The sequence below is a fragment of the Citrus sinensis genome, chromosome 1, assembly GCF_022201045.2.
Source record: "Citrus sinensis cultivar Valencia sweet orange chromosome 1, DVS_A1.0, whole genome shotgun sequence".
NCBI classification, from domain to species: domain Eukaryota; kingdom Viridiplantae; phylum Streptophyta; class Magnoliopsida; order Sapindales; family Rutaceae; genus Citrus; species Citrus sinensis.
The window spans coordinates 16,915,253-16,939,039 of NC_068556.1; the positions used below are offsets into that span (position 1 = coordinate 16,915,253).

The 23,787-nt window shown below is 34.3% G+C and overlaps 3 protein-coding genes across 3 annotated transcripts; 1 reads left to right on the forward strand and 2 right to left on the reverse strand.

Annotated features, from left to right (window-relative positions):
- The first annotated feature begins 6,298 nt into the window (after positions 1 to 6,298).
- LOC102621897 (uncharacterized) lies at positions 6,299 to 8,984 on the forward strand. The gene has a single exon (XM_006464760.4). It carries the CDS (start codon positions 6,545 to 6,547, stop codon positions 8,771 to 8,773), a length of 2,229 nt encoding a protein of 742 aa, XP_006464823.1. The 5' UTR covers positions 6,299 to 6,544; the 3' UTR covers positions 8,774 to 8,984.
- A 3,268-nt stretch (positions 8,985 to 12,252) lies between these two features.
- Positions 12,253 to 14,206, reverse strand: LOC102621510 (hypothetical protein). The gene is made up of 4 exons (XM_006464759.4): positions 13,742 to 14,206; positions 13,038 to 13,256; positions 12,705 to 12,730; positions 12,253 to 12,596 (listed from the first exon to the last, which is right to left on the reverse strand). The coding sequence occupies exons 1-4, from the start codon at positions 14,084 to 14,086 to the stop codon at positions 12,356 to 12,358; spliced, it is 831 nt and encodes a 276-aa protein (XP_006464822.1). The 5' UTR covers positions 14,087 to 14,206; the 3' UTR covers positions 12,253 to 12,355.
- Positions 14,207 to 14,586: 380 nt separating this feature from the next.
- LOC102621220 (hypothetical protein) lies at positions 14,587 to 16,405 on the reverse strand. Its single transcript, XM_006464758.4, has 2 exons — positions 15,517 to 16,405; positions 14,587 to 15,285 (listed from the first exon to the last, which is right to left on the reverse strand). Exons 1-2 carry the CDS (start codon positions 16,126 to 16,128, stop codon positions 14,845 to 14,847), a joined length of 1,053 nt encoding a protein of 350 aa, XP_006464821.1. The 5' UTR covers positions 16,129 to 16,405; the 3' UTR covers positions 14,587 to 14,844.
- Between the last annotated feature and the right edge of the window lie 7,382 nt (positions 16,406 to 23,787).

A 23,787-nucleotide genomic window follows, 5' to 3' on the forward strand; every position in this document is an offset into this window, starting at 1 on the left:
ATTGTTTTATTGTTATTGGAGTGATGATATTTTGGCAATGTTGTCACTTTGTCGGGATTTTAACCTTTTTTTTTTTTTTAATTTTTTGATAGCATTGTACATCTTTTAGTTTAAAGTACAGAGATAAACAATCCCTTCCTATCATTTAATGTGTAAGAACAACAAACAATAGGCCCTAAAAGCATTTTAATTATAAGGGCCAGCAACAGCATGTCATATGATGTGCAATATTCGCTAGAATTCTCCAACTGTTGAGGTTAAGGGGCAGATGCCCTTTTAATAATTGTGATTTAGTATCATGTGGCCAAGAGATTTTCATCTGGCTTTAAGCACCAAAAATCTGTGGACATCATAACACGAATGCTACAGCTACCCAGTCTTTGTATGAATGGACATTCCTGTGGTGAGCCCACTGAAGGCTAGCCCAGGCCGTGCCCAACCCTAACTCCCCAAGCCAGTGGTCCACGCATGGGTCACCGCATCTTACACCTATCTAATAGTTCGGCCCCAGTCTCTACCCAATGAATAATATCATATAATCAGTTTACAAAAACCCAAAACCCAGTCTCTGCTGGATTTTTCCTTTTTTTTTTTTTTTGAAATTCTTATAGTTTAGAGGTATATTTACTCAAATATTTATTGGGACTGTAGATAGGAATGATTGTAATACAGTCTAGAGGTTTCTTGAGAATTAGATTGGAAAATTTATTCTCGCTAGTATGCGGGGAAAAATGTGTTCTTATTTAAAAGGAATGCAATTTAGGGCAATAATCGAAGTTTTCTGGCTGTCAATTGTCAATAGAAACAAACCTCAGAGATACTGTTTTTATTCTACGTTATTAACAACAATTACTTATTTGTATTGTAATTGAAACAGATTTGCTATTACAGGTTTTCCTGAGAGCTATATATAGCTTGTAATTATTATAAGTTTGGTCATTTGTCCCAATTAGAATGCCAAAGCAACGCTCAGATCTCATTGCTTAAAGCATAATCAAGCTGCTTTGAATGCTTGTTTTTGTCCGTTTCTGGTGTGTAACTGTTTGGTCAAATTCTGCCTTTTCAAGTAACCCTTGACCTTCTCAAAAAAAAAAAAAAAGTAACCCTTGACCCAATTATTATTATAATACAAATTTTCTTTCTATCATCATTTTCACTTTGAAGTTAACTTAGCAATTGCCTTCTTTCGTGTGTGTGCGCGCGCGCGCGCGTGTGTGAGAGGCCCTTTTTGGCAGTCTGGCTCTGGCCTTTCCATTAATTTAAGCTAAAAATGACATGTTCGGTGAGCATTTAATGCACACAGCACCACTCCACTGCAGCCTGACATTGATGATTTTACCCACAGGATGGCTTTTTGCCATTAACACAAGAAAAGTAATTTGTACTCTTTATGACGTTGCCACAGACCATTGGTTGACTGGGGTACTCCTGTGTGCTTTAACCCTTTCTTAACACACGCGCCCGTTTTGTGCGATTCTCAATGTAATGCATGGGAGCATAGTAGTGTTTTTGTACAAAGCATAGGTCTCTGCCAACGAGGCATTTTGTTCGTTGAATACTTCACGCCCAATCTCCCTCCACGGTGCGTGTCATGTAACTTCATAATGATTCATTTATCAAATTTGTTTCAACATTTTAAAAATGTTCCGCCTAAGTTACATTTAACGTAACTTACGGCCAGCCTATAAAAATTCAGCTAGCCCCCCATATTTTATGTTATTTATAATATATTCGTAATGTTATAAAATATTTTAGATTGTAAAATTTCGTTTAATTCTTTATATTTAATTTTATTTTATTGAAATCCTAGAGTACGAATTTGCCCCTTATAATTTTAAATTTTCAAAATAACCTCCATTTAACTAAAACTATTATTTTATTATAATCATAAATATAATTATATTCTTTAAATAGATTATTATTTTTATTATTAATAACAAGAATAAAAAGTATTATAATTAATTAATCTATTAACAATAATTAATAATAGTGTTTCATTAGATTGTTAATAATAATAATAATTAATGACAATTATTATTAATAATTAATTTTTGAATAATAATAACAATAACAGTAATTAAAATAAAAAAATAATAATTATGATAAAAATTAATTAATAATTTTATAGCAATGTTACAATTTAACTCATTCTGATTTTGATTCTAAGACAAAATAAACAGATAAATAGTAACACAACTCATTTTAATTATGATTTCTGTAGTTCAAGTAAATAAATTATTCTGATTCTAATTCCTCATTTTGATTCTAGCTATTGTGATTGTAATTCATTATGTTTCCAGGTAAATTTGATTCATGTTTAGTGAATGCACTATAAAATTCATAATACTTATGAATAAATTGTAAATAATATAGAGTGGTCTAATTGAATAATTTATTTGCTTGAATTGCAAGAATCGTAATTAAAATGAACTTTATTACCATTTATGTATTTACTTTATCTTAGAATCAAAATCTAAATGGGTTAAATTATAACCATTTGCTATAAAATCATTCATTAATTTTTATCATAATTATTATTTTATATTTTTATTATTTTTATTGTTATTATTATTCAAAAATTAATTATTAATAATAAGTATCGTTAATTATTATTATTATTAACAATTTAACAAAAAAATTTATTAATTATTGTTAATAGATTAATTAATTATAACACTTTTTATTCTTGTTATTAATAATAACAATAATAATCTATTTAAAAAATATAATTATATTTATGATTATAATAGAATAATAGTTATAATTATAATTCATTTAATAATAATTATATTTTTATAATTAAATGGAGGTTATTTTGGAAATTTTAAATTATAGGGGGCGAATTCATACTCTAGGGTTTTAATAAAATAAAATTGAGTATAAGGGGCTAAACAAAATTTTATAATACTTATGAATAAATTGTAAATAATATAAAATAGGGGGGGCAGGATGAATTTTAACAAGTTGGTCGTAAGTTACATTAAATGTAACTTAGGCGGACCCTTTAAAACATAGTTGCTCAATCAATTTATACAAGATGAACAGTATCTTCCGTAAGTTTTGGATTATTGTGTTTACTTGAGTTTTGGATTATTTCTAGGGAGTGTTTACTTGAGGGTTTAGGGAATGAGAACGAATGGATAAAAATAAAATTTATGTTTATTTACTAAAATATAATTTGGAAACGAGAATAAAATATGTAGGTTTCACATAATTTTGGAATAAGAAATGAAAATCTCATTCCCATGGAGAGTTGAAAATGAAAATGAGTGAATGAGAATAAAATATACGTTTACTTTTGTATCCATCTAATTTTTCATATTTATCAAATTATCCTCATTTAAATCACAATTAATTTTATTATTTTAAATGTCATTAATAATAATAAAATTATTATTATTATTATTATTAAATTTTATGAACTTTATTATTTTAGTTATTATTAATTATTGTTAGTATTATTTTTATTAATATTATCATTATTAACATTTATTATTATTATTATTATATTTTATTAACTTTATTATTTTAGTTATTATTAATTACTGTTAATATTATCATTATTAATATTTATTATTGTTATTATTATATTTTATTAACTTTATTATTTTAGTTACTATTAATTATTGTTATTATTATATTTTTTATTAATATTATCATTATTAACATTTATTATTATTATTAATTTTATTTTTTAATTAATATCATTTTTATTATAATATTTATACATGTATCTAGATAATGAAAATTACATTATTTAATACTATGAGTATTTTGGTAAATTGATTTTCATTCCCATTCCTCGTTCCCATTTATTTTGCTAAGTAAACACATCAATGACATTCTAGCACATTCTCATTCCTATTTATTTTTGCCAAGTAAATATTAGAATCTCATTCTCATTTCTTATTCTTATTCCCAGTCAATTCTCATTCCATGAAGTAAACACACCATTATTGTGAAATGCAATATTTAAAATACTCTTTAAACTATAATAAATTTTAACTTGTTGTCATTTTGATAAAAAATTTGAAAATTATCATCTCATGATATGAAATTAACCCTTTGAGAAAAATTATTTCTTACTCATTTAATCTATAGAGATTATAGGTGTTAATTATTTTGATAGATAAATCTCGAATGAAACTTGCGCTGACTGCTACAGTAGTAGATTTTAGAATTCAACCATAAATGAAATCTAAAAAGTTTTTGTTCTTCTAAAAAGATGTAGATGAAAGTGATAAATGCCCAAGGGATCATTTCCTTGTATTGAACTACAAAAAGTTCAATATTCATACATTCATAATTCAATACTCTAATGTTGTTATCTCTAGGGCATGATCGGTTAGGGAGAGTGTTAAGCACGCAACATATAAGTAGCGTGGATTGAATGAAGATCGAAACTTGAAAGCTTGTACGTACGTCTTCATCATTCTTGTTTGTTGTATATGCAATGCAAAGCATCGTCACGAAACCCAAACCCTATCCCTCGGGGGTGTGGTCACGTGCGACAACCTTTGGATTCTGCTCTTCTCTGTTTTCACCCTCACGCCCCCCATGTGCCATTACTCCCAGAAACCCCATCGTTTTCGCATTAAATTTCGAGAATTGCCACTTCTCTTCTCTGCTCTTGTCTCTTCCTTTGTATTTTTATTAGTAAAAAAGAAAATAACGGCTACTTGTTCTAAGTCGTCTCTCTGTCTGGTCTTCTGGTGCGCAAAAGTGGCCACAAACAAAACGCCACACACGGATGGTGGTGATTTGGTATTCCCGATGGCCCTCACTCCCCCCCCCCCACCACACACACACACACTCTATTTTATATATTGTGCTTTTTGTAATTTTGCCTTGCCTCATCATTTTGCATTTGCTTTGTATCCAAATTATGATCTGCCCACGTTTACATGTCACATAAATCATTCGAGTAATTATCTTAAGTAATTATAGAATTAAAATTACTCAATTATCAACCTTTTTTTTTCATTATTACATACCATTTATGACAAGTCTGATGGAAATCAGCACAAAAATAACGAGTTGAGCCCGAAAATCAATTAGGAGATTATAAAAATCAACCCACGGGAGAATTAGTTACCTTATGTTATGATTTCTTTAATTTCACCTTCCTATTGATTTGGGGAAATTATATAAGAATTCACAAAAGATGTGCAACACACAATATTTTCATGAATTTGCTTTCTTTTTCCATAACTTTACTGGAAAAAGGAAAATGAAATAAATAAATAAAAAAGTCTCTTTTTCTTTGACTTTACACACTTTTAATCCAAGATCAAAATTAACCAACTGATATCTACGGACTACGTGTGCGCATACACCAGTCCACATTGCCCCTAACTTTTATACACGAGTGAGCATTACCTCTTTGTCACCACTTGGGAAAGCTATGTGATCGTTGGTCATGCTGTATGCTACTGCAGCAAGAGATCAAACAAACCTATCACTATTCACTAGCAAGCAGATAGGGATCCTGCTATTTACTTTTGCAATTTAAAACTCACACATTTGCACTTCATATTCCGTTTCTAATTGCTTTTTATTAAGAAAAATCATTTTCACAAGGTTGGATTTTTTTAATTACATTATAATTTAGGGTTAAAAGTCTACCAGAACTTTCTAAATTAGTTATGTAGTAGCAGTTTGAATACCTAAACTCGAAATAAATTGATCGATTTTTTAAATTACGTTATAATCTAGAATTGAAAATCTACGGCATCACACTTCTTGAATCAATTAGTAGCAATCTCAATACCTAAATTCAAAACATATAAAATCTACTTACGAAAAATAAATAATTACGAAAAAAAAGTATAAATAATAAATTTATCTCATATTTGTTTTATATTTATCTGGACATGTACTTTAATAATGTAAGTTCCAATTACGTATATCTGATTGTAAATATCAGTGTAATGTCTGTTATAATAACAATTATGTAAATATTAGTGTAATATCTACTATAATAACAGTTATAAATATTTATATAATTCATTAATAACATGTGTAATGTGTATTAAAAAAAATAATTAAAAGGTTACCAAAATCTTCTTGAATCGGCTTTATAATACTAATCTGAATATCTATGCTGAAAACATACGAAACCTTGTTCCGAAAGACTGTGGTCAATGTATGACTGTGACAATGCACAAGGGCATAATCGTCATATCCTGAAAACCATGCATGATAACACAACTGTAAAATGTTTATGTTCGCGGTTATGTCCCAAGTAAGAAAGTAAAGCAATACAATTACACACAGTGAGTGCATCGAGTAACAGAATATTATTATCATTGACTGCTAAAGACAAACGGCATATCGTCAATTCGTCATCCTCCATTGAATAAGAAAAACCCCACTTCCACTTATATCTCTCTCTCTGCATCAATCCATCTGCAAACACAGCACAAGCCCTTTACCACCCCTAACAAAAAAAATCTCTTAGCATCTTGGCTTTGGCTCTGTTTATGGCCAAAACACAGCAGTAAAAAAAAAAAAAAAAAAAAAAAAAGGTACAAGCAAATAAGAAATGGACAGTGATAGACCCCCCCATCGCAGCACAAGCAACAGCAGCAGCAGTGCAACCGCTACAACAACAACAACAACAACTAATATTTGTACTACAAACACAAGTAGTGAGCTGTTCATTTGTTTCACTTCGCGCTTATCTTCTTCATCCTCCATGAAACTCCCTTCCAAATCAATCTTGAGCCCCGGCCGTGGTAGAGATTCCTCACAAATCTCCCTCTCAACTTCTCTGAGCAGAAGGCTGAGGAACAGTGGGAGCTTAAAAGGTGGCCAGGCTTCACCCATGTTCCCGGCAACCGCTACTAATGGGAAGAAACGAGGCTGTTCTTTTGAGACCCCTGAGCCGTCTTCGCCTAAAGTTACTTGTATTGGTCAAGTGAGGGTTAAAACCAAGAAGCAAGGGAAGAAGATGAGGGCAAGATCCCGAAGGGAAGTCAGCTTCAGGAGAACAGAACAAGGGGCTACTAACATCAGCATCAACAGCACAAGCACGAACAGTAACTGTAACAGCCACAACAATCTTGATGTGAATCATTATCAAGATTTTGTGCAAGGTCACCCACAAGAATGCTTGCCGCACAGAAACCAAAGATGGGTTCATTTGCCTGTGACAATATGTGAGGCTTTGAGGACATTTGGAGCTGAGTTTAATTGCTTTTTGCCTTGTAGATCTTCTTGCATGGCGAGCAATAACAAGGAAGAGAAAGTGAACCATCACCACCACCGCCCAAATGGTGATGCAAATGCAAATAGAAGCGATAGCTCTTGTGGGGCAGTGTTTGCTAGGTGGCTGGTGGTGGGAGGAGAAGAAGAGAGGAATTGCAGCGTTGTTGAAGCACAAGATGAAGATGATATGCCGAGGAGGAGTCAGAGGAGGCATGTCTTTGAGGATATTGTGATTGAAGGAGATAAATGTGAGCTCAAAAATGAGATCTTTGGTGAAGAAAAAGAAAAAGAAGAAGAAGAACAAGAAGAAGGCAGAGTGAGTATTTGTATTCCGCCAAAGAATGCTTTGTTACTGATGAGGTGTAGATCTGATCCTGTTAAAATGGCTGCTCTTGCTAATCGTTTTTGGGAATGCCCTCCTCCTCAAGAAGATGAAGCAGCTGAAAATGAAGAGGAAGAAGAAGCAGAAGAAGAAGTGAGAAAGACAATCATTGAAGAAGCTAGAATCCCAGAAGCAGAAGCTGAACAAGAAGCAGAATTAGAAGCGCAAGCACAAGTAGAAGCTGAAAGCGAAGGAGTCAGTGAAGTAGTACAAGAAGAAGAGGAAGTAGAAGAAAAAGAAGAAGAAGAAGAAGATAAACAAGTACTGGACCAGCCAGCTGTGTTAGAAGAAGCAGCTGCTGAAAGTGATTCTTACACAGAAGCACTTCCAGATCCAGACAATGAACAAAATATAGCCCAGTTGGTGCAAGAAAATGAAAACTTCCTTGAAGATGAGACTGAACCAGCTCCAAAATTAGAGAAAAGAGAAGCTTTTGACGACATTGAAGACATAAGGCCAAGCTTTTCTTGTTCTTCTGAAGTATTCTCACAGCAAGAGCAAGAATCTGAAGTTGCAGTAGCAGAGGATTCAGCGGAAAAGAGAGAGGAAGAGGAAGAGGAAGAGGAGGAAGAAAAAGAAACGGAGACGACAAGTGAAAGATCCGAACCCGATGAACCGGAAATGGGTCAAGAGTCAAAGGAGGGAGAGAGTCATAAAGAGAACTTGCTGCCGGATTGCTTGCTGTTAATGATGTGTGAGCCGAAGCTGTCAATGGAGGTATCGAAAGAGACTTGGGTCTGCAGTACGGACTTCATTAGATGGCAGCCGTCGGAGAAAAAGCCACCGCCGCAAACAGTCAACAAAACGGACGGCTGTGATGAGAAGCCCAAGAAGAGAGTCAGCGTGGACAACGCAACTCCTGCGCCGCAGCAGCAGCAGCAGCAGAAGCAGCCCCAGTTGTCAATGCAGCCGCCGAGGTCATCTTGCTCTTTCCCAGCGGCTCCACCCTTGCCTCCGGCTCTCGGCGCGCCGTCCGTGAAAACGATGAACATCATGATAGAGCAAAAGCTCGTGGGAGCCAAGCCGTCTTCTTACGAGCCGTTTGCGCTCACGCGCTGCAAGTCCGAGCCGAGGAAACAGTCTGCTAAGCTCGCGCCCGAGACTTGCTTTTGGAAGAACAGAAAGATCGAGCCGCATCGCCCAGCTACGCTCGGGGTCGGTGCGGCTGGAGTCGGGTTTTGAGCCGGGTTAATAGAAGAATCGGGTCGGGTCAAAATTAGCCGTCAGTTTGTATGGTATGGATAATTTGTAGGCTTTTTTTTTAACTGCTCTGGCTTGTTTGTAAATTTATTTTTCATATTTAGAAACTTTTTTTTTCTTTATTATTACTATTAGTTTTACCTCTTTTGTGCGAATAATTACAAATTTAATGAAAGGTATATTATTATGATTATTCATTGAAAATAACCTATTCTGTGGAACAGAAAGTATAAAGTTGTGATGATATTATCATCTTGTCACGTTGGTTGTGGGTGTAAAGGGTTTAGCATGGGCCTTACCAGGAGCAGGGGTCAATTCAGGCCGTTGGATTGGTGTAGGGGCTGGATGCGGTTGAAAGGAATAGGACAAGGGTTTGATGGTGAAATTATTAAAGCTGTAGATTAGGTCAAGGTTTGTTGTCATGTTGTTGTCTCCAAATAATTTTGGTTTGGGTAATTTTTAAAAACCTCTCCTGAGGTTTGGGCTTGTTGCAAGTAGACGGCGAGAATTGATTTATTTGTAAAAAAACTTTTTACCGTCAGTTAAGTTTAACATTGACCGTTAGTTGATCGTGCAAAGACAATATTACTCTTAATAATAGTTTATAAACGAAAATAACTATAAAAAAAACCAAAATTATTGGTGCAAAAAGCACAAATCTTATTTTTTGACAATTTTATCCTTGTCAATTCTAAAAATTTACAATATCATAGGTAAAGATTATGACTATTTCATTTTTAAATTTTTAATTTTATCTTTCTTGTAGGAATTTTAAGGAAATATCAATAATTTAAAGAGGATTTTTTAATTTTTTAATTTTAATTTTTTATAAAAACTTTAAGAAAATATCAATAATTTAAAAAGTGTAAAATAACTAATAATTTTAGTTTTTTTTAGTTATTTTCGTTTATAAACTATTGTTAAGGGTAATATTGTCTTTGCACGGTCAACTAACGGTCAATGTTAAATTTAACTGACGGTAGGACGTTTTTTACAAATAAATCCATTCTCGCCATCTACTTACAACAAACCCAAACTTCAGGGGAGGTTTTTAAAAATTACCCTTTTGGTTAGGATGGTGATCCTCTTTTCAACTATGTCCCACCATTCAATAATAAATTTGGTGATTGATTTTAATCAAATTTCTTACTACGACATTCTTAACGTACTGTAGTCACCTCAATTTATATCCAAAATCTCACTATAAGTAACAAATCTACATGTTTCGTTTTTAAATTAATAAAGAATTTCCTATACCAGCTATATAATTCAGAGCAATTTCCAATGTCGCGCTTTAGAATTAATGATGAGAAATATCAGTAATTATTATTATTATTTTTTGAGTGGGGAAATTCATTATTGGTATCGTGTCTCTGGAAATTGGAGTGTGCTTCTGTAAGTGGCAGAGCAGAACACTGATCAAATATCATACTGTCACTAAATTTCAAGGCCAAAGATTTTTATATTTTAGTCTTGCAAACCATTTTACAGCTTTTCAAGGCCTGGACTTTTCCTTCACTAACACTATTGCACAAACTGCGTCTGTGTGCTACTGTGCTGTGTCTTTAACTTTATAAGGTGGCGACAAAAATAAAGGTAAAAGGTTAAAATAAGAAAAAGAAGCAAAAGTGAGAACAGTTCAGTGGATCAAAGATCTTGGGCTAGCTGTAGTGATTTGGGCACCTATTTTTGTCCTCAAATGACCCAATGACCAATATTGGATACACAAATTTTCATTTCATTTCATTGAATGAAATGATATAGTACAAGATTATAAACGCTGTGACAGAGATTTAAAGGACAATCATTTGAAATACATCAATGGATGGTCTTCAGTTTGAATGGGTGCAGGCTTTGGCCTACATGGAGGAAAGAATTTAGAGATGACTGCCTGGTTTCATTTCAGGACTCAAAAATTTTTCATGGGAATTTTCCCTGACAACTTAGCTGTAGTTTGCAAATAAAGCGGCAATGCATGGATCCAAATGCTAGCATGTGATTCTATGACAATATACTAAAATTGTGAAACTTCAAAACTGTTGCAGGAAGATAAATTGGCAAACCAGGAAGACAATGTATAAATAAACTGAAAGGATTCTCCTTTTAGTTTTAGTTATAACTGTCACTCTTGTAAGTTGTCATCTTCAACTAATTTCATACGAGATAAAATTTCAACGAAAGGTAAAACTAGCCTGGAATCTTATGAAATTCAGAAAAACAGAGGGCCACAAATGGTTTGGAGGAAGGAATACTTTGATGCAGGTTAAGTCACAATGCCTTCTTCACAGATGCTAAAAATTTCCTGAGACCAGGATCATCGGCAGTGAATACCACAACCAAAAAGATTGGGTTGCAAAAATTGTTGCAACTTGAGGCAAAGGACAGAGGCTTTGCATTTACAGTGATCAATGACGAAGTATCAGCTTCAACTTTCTTAGCTTTGACATCTCAAACTCTTAAGTTCTCTGATTGGGGCATGGATCAGTAGCTCTTTGAATAACGTCTTCAGAGGTACTCTTTATCTCTGGGGACATGAGCTCTTCCATCATCTCGATCAAATATATCGGCCTTCTAATCTGTTTCCTGCTGGCTTTTGGTTCTTTACTCTAATGTCTAAGGTGCACCGTCCATGCCAATTTCCTCATCAGCAAGCCAACCACTGATATTCCTGTGAACCATGTGCGGAAGGAATTGATCAGAGGGTGCTTTTTCTGGTCAGTTGGCCTGCCAGCAATCTACTTCGCCACTAATTTGCTGCTGTGGAATTTTGGTCCTATACAAATGTTTGTTGCTTCTGTCATTACAGTTGTTCTGCATATTCTTGACTCAAATTCAACTCCAATGCAACAAACAGTATGAACTGGCCAATAGTGATAACCTGTTTGGGAAGATTGATGAGGAAATAACTATAGTTGCAAGGGTAACTGAACACCACGAAAGATATCGTGAGATCAGAAGCAGAACTTCTGTCGGTGAGCTATGACTATCACCTGCTGCTGCAAAGAATGATCAAGATGAAAACAATAGGAAGTTGAATATTTCCATTTGAGTTTAGAAGCAACAAACTGAAACACAAGTAACCAAAAAGAAACAGAAAACAGGTAGAAGTAGCTAGTTCTAAACATTCCATGGGTTCAGTTCCTCCATGGCTAGCAAGCACAAAACCCCACATGCAGTTTGCTAGGTCCTGCATAATTAATATGCATATTTGTAAGCTCTGGGCTGACAATCTGTTGATTGTTCATCCATACTAGGAACACATGAATCAAAATCCTGCTGGACCACTGCAATGACATGATATCAGGAAAGTGCAACTTTTCTTTTTTCTTTATCATAGTACAGTCATCTGCAGTAGCAACAGCTGTAAACTAAATCATTTTGTAATGTACTTATAAGAAAATAATACAATAGAAGATTGACAGCAGTGAGATCAATAAGATCATTATTAGTTCAGAGCACAGTTAAAACTGACAATAAAATTTTTTATTAATTTCGATGTATATCTTTTTAAAAATTGGTTACAGAAATCTATTTCTCCATTGTCAATTCAGGTTTCCTCTTCCCTTACTGTCTGCTATCTGAGCTTTGATCCTCCTTGCCGCTATTCAATTCAGTATCTGTGGCATTCTCAGCTGTTGAATTCAGTGAGCCTGATTGCTGTTCACCTATATTCTCTGTTTCTTTACTACTACTAGAATCTTCTGTGAAAGAATTCAGGGCAAGCTGGCCAGAATATAGAAACAAACCAACTGAGTTGATGCCAAAAACAAATGTTGCAAGGTAACACAACCCATTTACAATAGTCCTGAAAGAATGAATACGCATTTAGTGGCATGAAGAAAATAGGGAATCATGACTTTCATCAATGAATTTACAGTAATTTGTGACAGATGAAAGTGGTCTTAGGAGCTACCTTATTGTTATTGTTATTTGACGCACCTGAAAATCAGGAATACAAAGTTAATACAAGCAATGGACAGTTACTACTTAATAATACAGGAAAGTCATAAGACAATTCACAACTTACTTCTAATAGCACTGTGTTCAATTAACTGGAAGAAGGAGAGTAATTATTCCAAAAAGAAAAAATGTTTTCCAGGGATTAGTATCCTACATTTTTCCGTTTCACCTAAATAATCTGATGAAAGTATTTCTAAAGCCTAGTCACCATATGTAAAAGAAAGCTCAACCAATTTGAAACAAACCATTAAATTCAAATATCAGAAAGGAAAATCGAAGAACAAACTGAAAAATTATCAGAAATAGTCTGGCGGTTGAGAGCAGCCTCAATAGTAGTGGTGAACTTATAAAGAATGATGGCAATCACACCAGCCGTTAATCCACCCAACAATGCCTGGACAGGTGAAGGAGGACCTTTAGCATCAATTGAAGATGACCCCAATGCTTTCAAGTTATCCAACGCCTCATCTTTCAACGATTTCTTTGCCCCCGAAGACCTAAATTTCTAGAACCAGAAAAATCCATTTCCTCAGAATCCAAACCAAGTTTTAGTAACAAATAAGCAAGCAACTAAAATCCTGATGTGCCAAATCAAGATATGACAGGACATGAAGATGGTACATTGGACAGAATAACAAAGCAATGGTGTAGCACTTCCTCCCATTCCAAATTTCATAATAGCAATAACATAGCAAACAGAGACCCACCAAAAAGCCCCAGTTACTCAAAATTCATATTGTAACACAAGTTATCAAATATCGATAGAAATCATTTCATCACTTATATTAAACGATGACAACGCATGATGTTGACAATTAAGAACAATCACTTAACAATTTCATCACTCATAGTGAAAGCTGAAGAAATTTTGATCGAAACAATGAACTATTATCAACCCAGTTCATCACATTGTATATTAAAGCTATACAACAACAGATATACTAAACAAACTGAAAGAATAAGAAAATTTGAAAAGTAACAGACAGATACCAGTTCTTTAGCACGCTTGGCTCGGCGTCGGAGAGCGCGAAAGAGGAAGACAGAGATGGCGCCAGTGAGAAGAACACTTGTGGCGACTTGGAGAGAAGAAGGTTCATCTGTGGTTGCAAATATAGATTGCGGCAGCTCAACAGGACCCTCTTCAGATGTTGTGGGTGCGGTTATGTTGGTGGTGGGTTCTTGAGCCTGTGCGAGACAATACGGCTCGATTAAGGGTCTTCGTCGAGGAAAGGCTGAGAGAGAAATGGTGGGCTTCTGAAGAAAGTTGAGTTTTTGGGGATGGTGAGAGACAGTGAAGGGGAAGTTTAAGGAGAGCAGATGATGAGTTTGTAACATGTTTAAGCTCTTTTAGCTTTTAGTTTGTTTTCTGTTATGATGGATGCGTTGCGTGTACTTGGTGCTTGTTTTGCTGTCTTTGCTTTTAGATTGGGAGTTGGAAGTCTGTGACTCTGTGGTGTGTTTTGAGATTTTGGTGGGGTTTTGAGAAAATATCTTCTCTTTGGTTCTGAGTTTTGGATAACTAAACAAATTGATCCTTGTATAGTAACAACGACCAAGTTTATCCAAATATTGGATCCTAGAACATACAAATTTTCTTTTGTAAAGTATAACCATTGTTTGTCATTTGGAGTAGCTTCCTTCCATTTTTAATGTGAGCCAATTTTTTGGAATGCGTTCATTGCTGGTGTGTTGATAAGATTTTGAAACCAATTTTCGGAGCTAATTTTTGGGCTAAGTTTATTGCCACCATGCTGATCCAGGTTGGTCTAGATAGTTTCTAATTGGATTTTTAATATAAAAGAGAGAGAGGGAGAGAGAGGGAGAGATTGGCACACTTGTACAAGAATGAAAAATTTGAAATGAAATTTTTTTATACAAGAATGAAATAACTAGACAGGAATTCAGATCCTATGAACTTATTTCTTAAACCATCCAAGCCATTCCTGAAAATCTTGCAGAAATTGCAGGAGGACCACAGAATGGATTAACACTTAGCAGAGACCGTATGCATTCATGAATTACATATTTGAGCGTCATATAATATGATCATTTTAATGTCAAATTCACTTCTAATCAAATTATGTTATAAGTTATTAACATTCTTGCCGCACATTTGATGCCACAGCTCGAGCCCAAAACTTGAGTTGTTCCTTCATGTCTTCTGTAGAATTCTTGGGCACACAATTTGGAACTGGAGCTGCTGGAGGGGCACAGCTTTGGACAACCCAAGCCTCAGACAAATATGGTCTCCTCATCTTGTAATCCATTTGGCTCAATTTTTCTTGTTTCTTTTCTTGCAAGCCAGGAAGTATGTTAACTACATTTGGGCTCAAGTCTTTTTTCTCAAACGTGAATCCCAAGTCTTTGAAACCTTGCACTTCCTCTGTTTCAAGATCATTTAAGCTCTTCCTGATCATTTTCTGATGATTATGGTACCGACGGCTCATTTCCTTGATCCCATTTGTGTTCTTGCTTTCCACCTCCGAGCTTCTTGGCGGCCGGGCCCTCGAAATGCTGTAACTTGGAATCGTGCCCTGTAAACACATATTTGAAAGGCTCCATCATATTTCAGCATCAAGGTGGAAATATTTTACTTATAAACTTAAATGAATCTTTTATTTCTTTATTAATTTCTTTAATATTCGAACACGGAGGCCAATAAAAAAAATGAATGAACGAATAAAAAAATTAAAACCACTTAGCGGAGCCCTAGGGCAACTCAAATAAGTCTCAACTATTACAAGCGAGGATTATCGAATTAGTACCTCTGAAGAATGCCTTGGCTGCAAGCTTTCTGTAGAATTAGCAAATGCCAGCTGAATCAATCTGCTCATTCTAGCATCACTCTCATTTTCTTGGCAGCTGATATCTTCTCTCCCTATATTTGGTGGCAGAGAAGGAGCCTTTTGCAGTTTCCGGCATGACAATTCCCCGGAAAATTTGGTCCCGCTTGTACCTGCCTTCTCTTTACTACCTCCTCCCTTCTCTTTATTACTACAACTTGGTTTTGGTGCTTGAAGCCTAATCGGATGTGATGATTGCCTTATCAATTTTCTTGCTCCAATGCTCTCTTTCTCTAGCTCTTCCTCTTTCCTCCCTATAAAAGGTGGCAAAGATGGTGCCCGAATCAATCCACGACGAGCAACCACACCATCATCATCTTCTTTCTTCTCTATAAACGAAGTGTTTGATGAAGATGGACAAGGATCAGAATTGCACCTCAACATCATTCTTGCTCTTCCCATCAGCAAATTATCAAAGAACCAACACTCTTCCAATAGATCATCAACAACTTCATTATCAGCCTTGTCATCTGTGCTAGAACATGACACAAAAGTGTCATCACCATCACCATTCCCATTACCATTACTCTCCATAGCTTTTTACAAACTTTGTATGAAAATCTAATCTTTGTAAAGATTATTTATTCATGTCTGTTTCTGGTCTCTTGCATTCTCTTATTTATATATGTATTTAAAATATGCAATGCATATGAAGGCTTGACCTTGGTATCAGCCAGCCATGTGAGACATGACACCATGTGCTTCAAGCTCACAACACTTAATATTTTACAAGTTTAATTAATTATTTGATGTTATATACACTGAGAGGGTGGGGTGAGCTAGAGCTAGCTAGGGTTCAATTTATCAAATGGGGTTGTTAGAAATTGAAATATGGGGATGATTTATTGTTTGGATATAGTCATATAGATGGCTTTGTCATGCCAGCGCATAGCCCATGTGATTGAATCAATTTGTCTATGACACAACAGAAAAATATTCTTTTGCATTCTGTTTTGTTTCTTCCTAATAGTTGACAGCTAAGGTTTAGAGACTTGGAGGTGTTCAATTTTATTTCTAAAGTTGGCTACTCCTCCATATTTTGCAACATATTAGCCAAAAGGTTCCGTAATTCATGGGACTGGCTAGAAATGGATCACAAACCTGAATCTGGGCTTATGTTTAACATGGAAGCAACTAGTTCATTGAACTGTTTGAACTTTGTTTTTGTTTTTATTTTTAAACATCTAAAGTGTTTGTTCCAAATGCACAAAAATGCAAATTAAATTTTTTATTAAATAATTTCGTAGGTTTTAAAATTTTACCATCAATGAATAATTAAATATTTTCGTAAGTTATAAAATTTTATCATATCGAATAGATGAACGATACATTACTTGAGGTGTAATCTCTTGGTGTAAATAGTTATTTTCTAAGATATTTTGTCATGTCTTTGGGTACTAAATCATCTTCCTATGTTGAGATGTATGCTATTATTATGAATTTTGAGTTTACACCGATAAGGGATAGACTCAGATATGGCTAGAATGTGATTCAATGGTTGTTGTTGTTGCTTAATTATCATCTACCTTGGGAGCTCTATATTCACTGGCAAAATTGTAAAAATCGTTATGCTCTATCAATTTCAAATGCTCTCATATCTTCATACAAGTAAACTTTATTACGGATTCTCTAGTTCATATTAGATTGACTTCGGTAATTACACATGATGGGGTCATTCCCTAATTGCCATCTGTAAGAGTTTGCATGAAGATTCTTGAGGCTTTCCTAAATACGGATTTTCTTAATTAGTGTTAAATCCTCTAGTTTTATTATTTCATTTTCCATTGATAAAAGCAACTTTATTTACACAAAAAAAAAACTCTCTAAGTAATCACCTATCATTAGTGTAATACTATATGGTTAACTTAATGAGAATCAGTACGAATCGGTGAGAAAATTTATTACGAATCTATTATTGGAGTTATTATCTCATTGCTTGGGAAGAGTTAATTAACAAGCAATGATTGCAAATAAATTTATTTTTTAATTCAAAATAAAAAGTATGTCTAGTTAATAACATAATGGTTCCCTTATAATAATTTTAAGATTCTAATAAGAAGACATATTAGTATGGGCCAAATACAGAGGACATGCAGTGTCTTAAAATTATCAGACAAAACTTTAATTGAAGTTTGTTATATAGTTGATCTTGTCATGAAAAGATGGCCTTCTACTACTTCCTCATTCCTTGTTCTTTTGATCATGAAAATGAAAAAAATCCAAGTTATATATAATAAGACCTACACCCATATTTCTTTGGGTAAAGAGCATATTTTTATGAAAATAAGTATTTTGTGCAGTAAATCCATGCGTCACTTGAAACAACTTTAACATAAAAATTGTTAAGTTTATCAAACTTATTAAACTAAGTAAAGATGCTTGTCGAAAAGCTAAAGAGAAGAGAGAGTAATGTAGCTAAAGAGAAAGTTAATTACCCAAAAGTGTGCATACAAGAGAGCTTCAGAGCTTTATAAGTATGTTTGAGTTACTTGTTGACTTGTGTTTCAAATGCATTGTCATGTCCTATTTATAGGGAGACTTGCCTAATTCTAGAAAATTCCATACAACTTGCGCAACTTAAAATTCTCCAAAACTTGGTAGAATAGTGTAACACGTGGCATGTGTATAGAATTCTTTAGATTTTGTACTAAGTATACACAAATGTGAAAGATGCTAGATATATACGAGCGTCAGAGTGTGCTAGAATATTCTAGACTAGAATCAAGCTAGCATAGTGTCACGGGCGACTCAAATTTGTCACAAACAGAGGTAAAATTGGCGCATGCAAGTACGTTTAGTAAAGTTTGGGATACACTCAGCAGTAGGGTGCACTCAATAGTAAGGCCGCCTCATAAAACTAGTGAGTCGTAATACACTTAGCAAGCGAACACCCCACATTCAACAAACCCGGGCCGATTTCTAGAAATCTCTACATCTTGTAAATAGCTAGATTTTTAGGCAACTTGCACACTTGCTAGGAAGGTTATGGACTTAGGCTAGCAACTCTATAAATAGGGATGCCACCCTCCATTTTGCTCACCACACAAATCGTCATACTAGCACACACACACACACAACACACAAGCAACTCAAGCACTTTTGTAAAAAGTTCTCTTATATCTTATCTTTTTTAATAATAAAATTATATTTGGCCACATTGCTCTTTTTTCTCTCTAGCCTTTCTGCAGTTATCTTTTTTGGTTACCTTGAGAGGTTCATTAGGCTTATTTAGCAACTTATATATTAGAAGTTGTCTAAGTGTCGCACGGATTACTATGTAAATTACTCATCAATGACAATAACTTGTCTTGGATTTAGGCTTTTGAATTTGAAATTTTGGGCAGCCAGTCACAGTATGCACCCTTAAAGTTTCACAAAAAAGATAAATGCATCCCTTATTCTTTTGACAAGGAGATTTGCATTCCCATCCATTACTTTACTTTTTTTTTTAAGCAGAGTCGCTCTCTGTTTGGCTCATAAAATGACTATTTTGCCAACAATATTAACAATAACTTGTATTTAATTATTAGTTTTTATTTTATTTTATAATTTTGACGCCAACTAAAACATGCTTTTCTTATCTGTCTTTATAAAACTGAAATACAATATGCATTTCGATTTTCCTTCTGCATGCATTACCAAATGCTGTTAATCAAAGGCTCAAAATACAAAAAAGCTTTGAGGGGCAATAAGTAATAGCGAATCAAACACCAAACATTTTCTAAACCCCTTTACTTAAGCCAGGCATTTTCAAAATTGGAACTACTGAAGTTAGTTTAATTAACAAGCTTATTTCAAAGAACAAATTTTTTATTAATAGATAATCTTACCTCGATAAAATCCAATTCGAATAACGTCTTCGTGTTCTAAAGTTGTGACAGTATTGCTAGAAACAAGTGCCTAGGGTTTTAGAACACTCTCATGAATTGATTTCATTGGAAACAAAATGGACCCTTTTTATTTATTATTCTACTGTTTGTTGCCAAATAGATTCTTATAATCGGTTCCTTTAATTCAATTTCAAAAACTATATATACACATGCTATTGAGGATATCCTCACTTTATTAAATTTAAATGAGGATGCTAGTAAAAAAAAAGATTTTATTTCACTAATAAGACAAAAAAAATCCTATGTATTGAGATTTGTGCTTTTGTATTATACTGACATCTTTCTTTAACAAAATGAGAATAACCTCACTAGAGAAAGACTATATATATATATAATATTGGGTTTCTTGTTGTTCTCCAACCATTTCAATTCAGGATTTAATGGGCATGGCAGAAGAAAGTATTTTTTCTTTAGAGGGAGTAGTTTGGGATTCTATGGGGTTCTTTGTAGGTTCGGTATCTTTGAGAACAACTTTACCTTTGTTTTTCTTCGGCGGCATTATCTGTTTTGCAAAAATTCCCGAGTTAGAAAATCAGGAACAGAATTTGTATCTCCTTTAATATATTCAATATCAACATATTCCCTTCTGGTATCAGAGCCAAGGGGAGGATAGTGTAAAGCAGTTCAGAGTTCTTGTGTTTAAAGACTTGTGTTTTGTTTAATTTCTGTTTGTGTGGTGAATTTTTACTGGTAGTAAGTCCCGTTTCAGGATAGGATTTCTGCTTAGGGCTGTAAAACCATACCTGTAGCCATTCATTCAAGACCTTAGATTGACCATAAGTTCTTTCTTCATGGATCCTCTGCTCTGTAGAGCATCATCCTTTTCTAGCTCTTCTTCCGGGAAGACTAGTGATTCAAAACATGTTGTGAGTTCAGAAGAATTTATTATTGAGAACTTTGATAAAGCAATTGATTGTTGGGAACTTCCAAAAATTTCCAAAGAAAAGATTTACAAAACAAAAAAGCTCGATATTTTAAAAAATGATTATGTTATAAAGACTGAAGAACGTGATATTACTATTTCAGAACCTTTTGAAACAATTCACCTGTTTTCAGAAAGTTCATTAAAGAAATTAAAGGAAAAGAAATTTAATTATGTCCACATCGGTCTTATCCAGGTCGGAATAAAGCCTCTTACAAAAGAGGGCTTGGATACCTCTATCCTTGCTGTCCTTAGAGATGGTCGATTCATCTCTTTTGATGATTCCTTGCTAAGTAGCATCGAATCTAGTCTATGTAAAGGTCCGATTTCTTTTAATTGTTATCCAAACATAACAATTTCTCTTAAAGACAAAAATATTTTGAAAAGCATGATTTTACAAATCAAAACCCATAATTATAATATGATTAAAGGGTCTGTCCCAGTTGCACTGATTTTTAAAATCTCTTATAAAGCAATGATTTCAGCATTCAGTACGCAACATAGATTCCAGTAAAAAAGAGATGAGACTCTTCTCTTGCAGACTGATTTGTCTAGAGCAAATACTGTTATTCCAAAACCAATCCAATGGAAAGATATCAATCTTCCAGAGGAATGGATTCTTGAAGGAGCTGCTCCACCAGCAATTCCAAAACAACTTGAGCTTAATACAGAGTTGCAAAATGTGACTTAGTATTCTGATGGTAGAGTCAAACTATCTTTCAGAAGATCTAACTCGACCAGATTTTCTGATAAAGAATCGTGCTCAAGCATTCCTTCATTAGAAAGGAAATTCACAAAAATCCCTTCGGTCATAAGTCTTCCTTTCCAAAGTCAGCCTAGGTTCTCTACTTCAGATGTACCTAGCTCCTCCATACGTTCTGTTGACTATACTACAAATATTACTCATCCAATTTATACTAGCAGTCAACATGAACAAAAGCAGGATGAGAAGGAACCTTTTCCTCCAACTTCCCCTACATTCTCTGCGGTCACAGAAAATGTTATAAATGTTATTGAAAAGAATTTTGAACTTGACAAAAATCTTCTTCATGATGATTTTTATTCAGAAAAGAATAAAGGAAAAAGAACTTGGTTTTTTAAATATTTTCTAAATCAAAGAAAAGAAATCCAACAAGTTTATTATGAATTTGTAAACTTACATCAAGTTCATATATTGTTTTTTGATTGGTTCGAAATATATTCTTCTGAGAACAACATTTTCAATCCCTTTAAAGAATCGAACCCTATAACTATTAGAAAGAAAATTCATGAGTGGAAACTTTCTGATAGTGACAGAACCATAGAATCTGAGCACCCACCTCTTTGGAGTATAACTGTTGATCACGGTGAACCTCCTGTCCAAATTAGAGCCTCACCTTACAAAATCCCAAAACCAAATGATTTTGATGCCAATTTGAGTAGTATTATCCAACAGAATAATTTCTGCAATACTAACTTAAATACTATTGGAAAACAGTTGACTAGGATAGAAAACCAATTCCAAAAGTCAACCATAGCCATCTCCTCTGTTTCTCCTGTTCCATCAAAATCAGATTCTGACAAAAAGCTTAAAAACCTTATTTTCAAACCTTTTCAGGTTTCGAAAACTAGCCAAAAGCTTGCTCAAGAGTCAAAATCAGATTTTGCTAAAGCCATTAGAGAACAACTAGATAGGATTGAAGCAGCTTCATCTTCATCTAGTAAAGTTCAAATAGCTCCTGATACTCCCCAATCTAGCAAGATTGGAGTACTAGAACATGATGACTAAACTTCTATAGCCTCTTCAGACTTAGAAGCCTTCAAAGATGATTCTATTCCTAAAGCCAACAAAATCCATTGGGAATTAGCCCTTCCCACAGTCAAGTCTCCTCTGGATTTGACCATAGACAATAGGCCTAGTGCATTAAACCAATCTCGATATAATGCATCCTCTGTCTATGAATAGAATATTGATGGAATGTCGGAATACAACATACTAGGATTGTTGCAACAAATGACCATGGCAGCCAATGCCTATAAAACCCAATCAGGAACTTCTGACAAGGCTATTGCATAAATCCTTATTGCCAGTTTTACTGGTCAACTTAAAGGATGGTAGGATCATCTTCTCACCAATGAGCAACAATTAGATATTCTTAATCCTATCCAAAGAGATCAAGATGGCACCCCCATCTATGATGAATTCAATAACCCAATTCAGGATGCAGTAGCAACCCTAATTGTTACTTTTTCTCTTCATTTCATAGGTGACTCTTCTCACCTTAGAGACAAAAATTCTGAGTTACTACACAATCTAAGATGTAGGAAACTTAGTGAGTTCCAAACCTACAAAACTACTTTCTTCACCAGACTCTTTCTTAGAGATGATGCAAATCATACTACTTGGAAAGAAAAATTCTTAGCAGGATTACCTACCCTTTTAGGAGAAAAGGTTAGGAATTCTATTAAAGTCCTTTATGACAATCGCATTCCCTATGACGATCTTACTTATGGTGAGCTAGTCAGCTTTGTCAACAAAGAAGGTTTAAAGGTCTGCCAAGATTTGAAATTACAAAAACGGCTTAAATGGGAGCTTAAGAAGTCTAAGAAAGAATTAGGCGGTTTTTGTAAACAATTCAACTATGACCTTTAAAACCTCTACTTCCAAGGATTGTAATGGTGAATGTTCTTCAAGACCTCACAGAAAACATTACAAATCCAAAAGCCATAAGAAACCATTCCAAAAGTTTAGAGAATCTTTTTATAAGAAACCTTCGAGGCCTTATAAAAAACCCAATTTCTCTAAAAAGAAAAACTTTAGAGCCAAACCAAAGACCCCTTTTACTCCTTTCAATTACAAAGAAGCCATATGTCATAAGTGTGGCATAAAAGGCCATACTGCAAAATATTGCAGAATGAACAAGAAGCTCCAAGAGCTTGGCCTAGATGATGAAGTCCTTTCCAAAATTGCCCCTCTCATGGTAGAGTCTTCAGACTCTGAGTCTTCCATGTCGGGAGATAGTGACCCACTTCAGGTCGATGAGCTTTTTGACTCAGATACCTCTGCATCTAGCAGTAGTGGATCTGAAACAGATTCCTTTTTAAAGAAAATCAATGTTTTGACTAAAGACCAAGAAACTTTTTTTGAACTCGTAAAGAATATTTCCGATCCAAGTCTTCAAAAAGAATATCTTGATAAGCTTTTGAAAACTCTGGATTTTAATAAAGCTGAAACTTCTAAAGTTCCAATTGTTAAAAAGAACTCTTATGATCTTACTGAGATTTTGAATAAAAAGAAAACGAAGAAAAATACCCCCAGTATTCAAGATCTTCAGAAAGAAATTAAAGACATTAAAACTGAGATTAGAGAATTAAAAGAAAAACAAAAAAGTGATTCTGAGA